Source organism: Austrofundulus limnaeus, unplaced genomic scaffold (assembly GCF_001266775.1).
Source record: "Austrofundulus limnaeus strain Quisiro unplaced genomic scaffold, Austrofundulus_limnaeus-1.0 Scaffold56, whole genome shotgun sequence".
NCBI lineage: Eukaryota > Metazoa > Chordata > Actinopteri > Cyprinodontiformes > Rivulidae > Austrofundulus > Austrofundulus limnaeus.
This window is the reverse complement of record NW_013952458.1, coordinates 311975-313491: the sequence shown is the minus strand read 5'-3', so window position 1 is coordinate 313491 and position 1517 is coordinate 311975. Positions and strand designations below refer to the sequence as shown.

General features: G+C 50.2%; 1 protein-coding gene across 4 annotated transcripts in view; it reads right to left on the bottom strand.

The window, feature by feature from the left end:
* pbxip1a (pre-B-cell leukemia homeobox interacting protein 1a) overlaps nt 1-1517 on the bottom strand; it is an 8868-nt gene continuing 7351 nt past the window's right edge. For all 4 annotated transcript variants that reach the window (XM_014009210.1, XM_014009207.1, XM_014009208.1 and 1 more), the window contains exon 10: nt 1-1294. In XM_014009210.1, the coding sequence (XP_013864664.1) occupies nt 342-1294 (953 nt within the window). In that variant the 3' untranslated portion in view covers nt 1-341. The remainder of the gene's footprint in view (nt 1295-1517) is intronic.

The following is a 1517-nucleotide window of genomic DNA, read 5'->3' as shown; positions in this document are numbered from 1 at the left end:
TATATAAACTCCTTCAAACTCTGTTCTTTAGTGTGATCTGAGTTCAAACTCACATGCATTGTTTACAGCACTGACTAGCAAAGAAAATTTCACACAGCACATTACCGAGGGACTGAACTGTAGGTTGCGGGAGCAGACAGAGGTAGGTAACAACTAAGCCCACAATGACAAATCTAGCTTATAATTAGAGACTTCAAGGGACGTTTAAGAGTGACAAATCCACTCTGTACCAAAAGCATCTACAATTGCTTTTTAGGACATTTCTTTAGCCACCGTCGTGGCTAAAGAAATGTCCTAAAAAGCACCACGTTTGTGCTGCGGGGCGTCCAGCTCGTCCATTTCTAAGCTGCAAACTTCCACAGGGCCTCGCGCTCGAACTCCTCCATCTCCTCCTCCAGAGAGTCACTGTCCCGCCGGCCGCCGCCCTCCAACACGTCCACCATGTCTTCCAGAATGTCCGCCACGTCCTCGGCGAAGTCGCCGAAGCGAGCCCTGTCGTGGATGAAGATGCCGTCCTCGAAGAAATCCGCCGTCAGCTTCCTGATCTTGTCCTTGCCGTCGCTGGGGGAGCCCTCCAGTTTACTCAGGTAGCCCTCCAGCAGCTCCTCGAACTCGGGCAGCTCCACCGGGTACAGTCCCTCCTTGGCGGCGCAGTCCTCCACGGAGGCGCAGCCCAGTTGCGGGCGCACGTTGCGGTGGAGCTTCTGGTCCTGGTCTCTCCAGAAGTCGTTGTGCTGCTGCTGATGATGCTGGCGTTGCTGCTGATGATGATGAGAGTTTTTACCGGGCTGGCTGTGCCACGGTTTCTCCTTCCTCCTCTCCTCCCGGTCTATCCTGCGCTCGCTCTTCTTTCTCTCCCACTCATCCTGGTGTTTCCTCCAGGCCTCTTTGTGAGAGTTTTCCTTCTGAGGCTTCCTCTGGTTCTCCCTCTTCTCCTCTTTGTGCTTCCACTCCCTCTTCTCCTCTTTCTTCCACGGCTCTCGTTCTTTACGTTTGCCCTTGTCTCCTCTCTGTTTCGACCCCTGCGGCTTCGCCTTCTCCCACTGGGCGACTTGTTCAGAGAGCTTCCTCTGGATCCCCTCCAAGCTTTCCCGGACTTGCTTTCCATCGCCTCTGCCCGCTTTCATCTCGTCCAGCCGTCTCCTGCTCTCGTCCAGAAGAACCTTCTGCCGGTGAAGTTCTTTCTTCAGGTTGCCCTCCTTCTTTCTCTCTGGTCCAGCTGGTTTACGAGAACTCTGAGGTTCTCCGGCTCCCGGCTGAGAGGATGAACCGGAAGGACGTATTTCTGCATCAGCTGTGGAAGTAAAATAAAAGAGGATCGGTGCCTTTCTGTTCACACAAGCAACCGCTTAATGCTCATCAACGTAAACAAAACGGTCAAAAATTACCACCAATATTTTTGTTTTATTTAGCATTTTATAAGAAAAAAAAAGAACAGATTTATTTTTAAAAGTCAGTTTTTCACAATATGATTCATACATTTATAAATGTTATAGTTTATAAACTAAATATTTAAC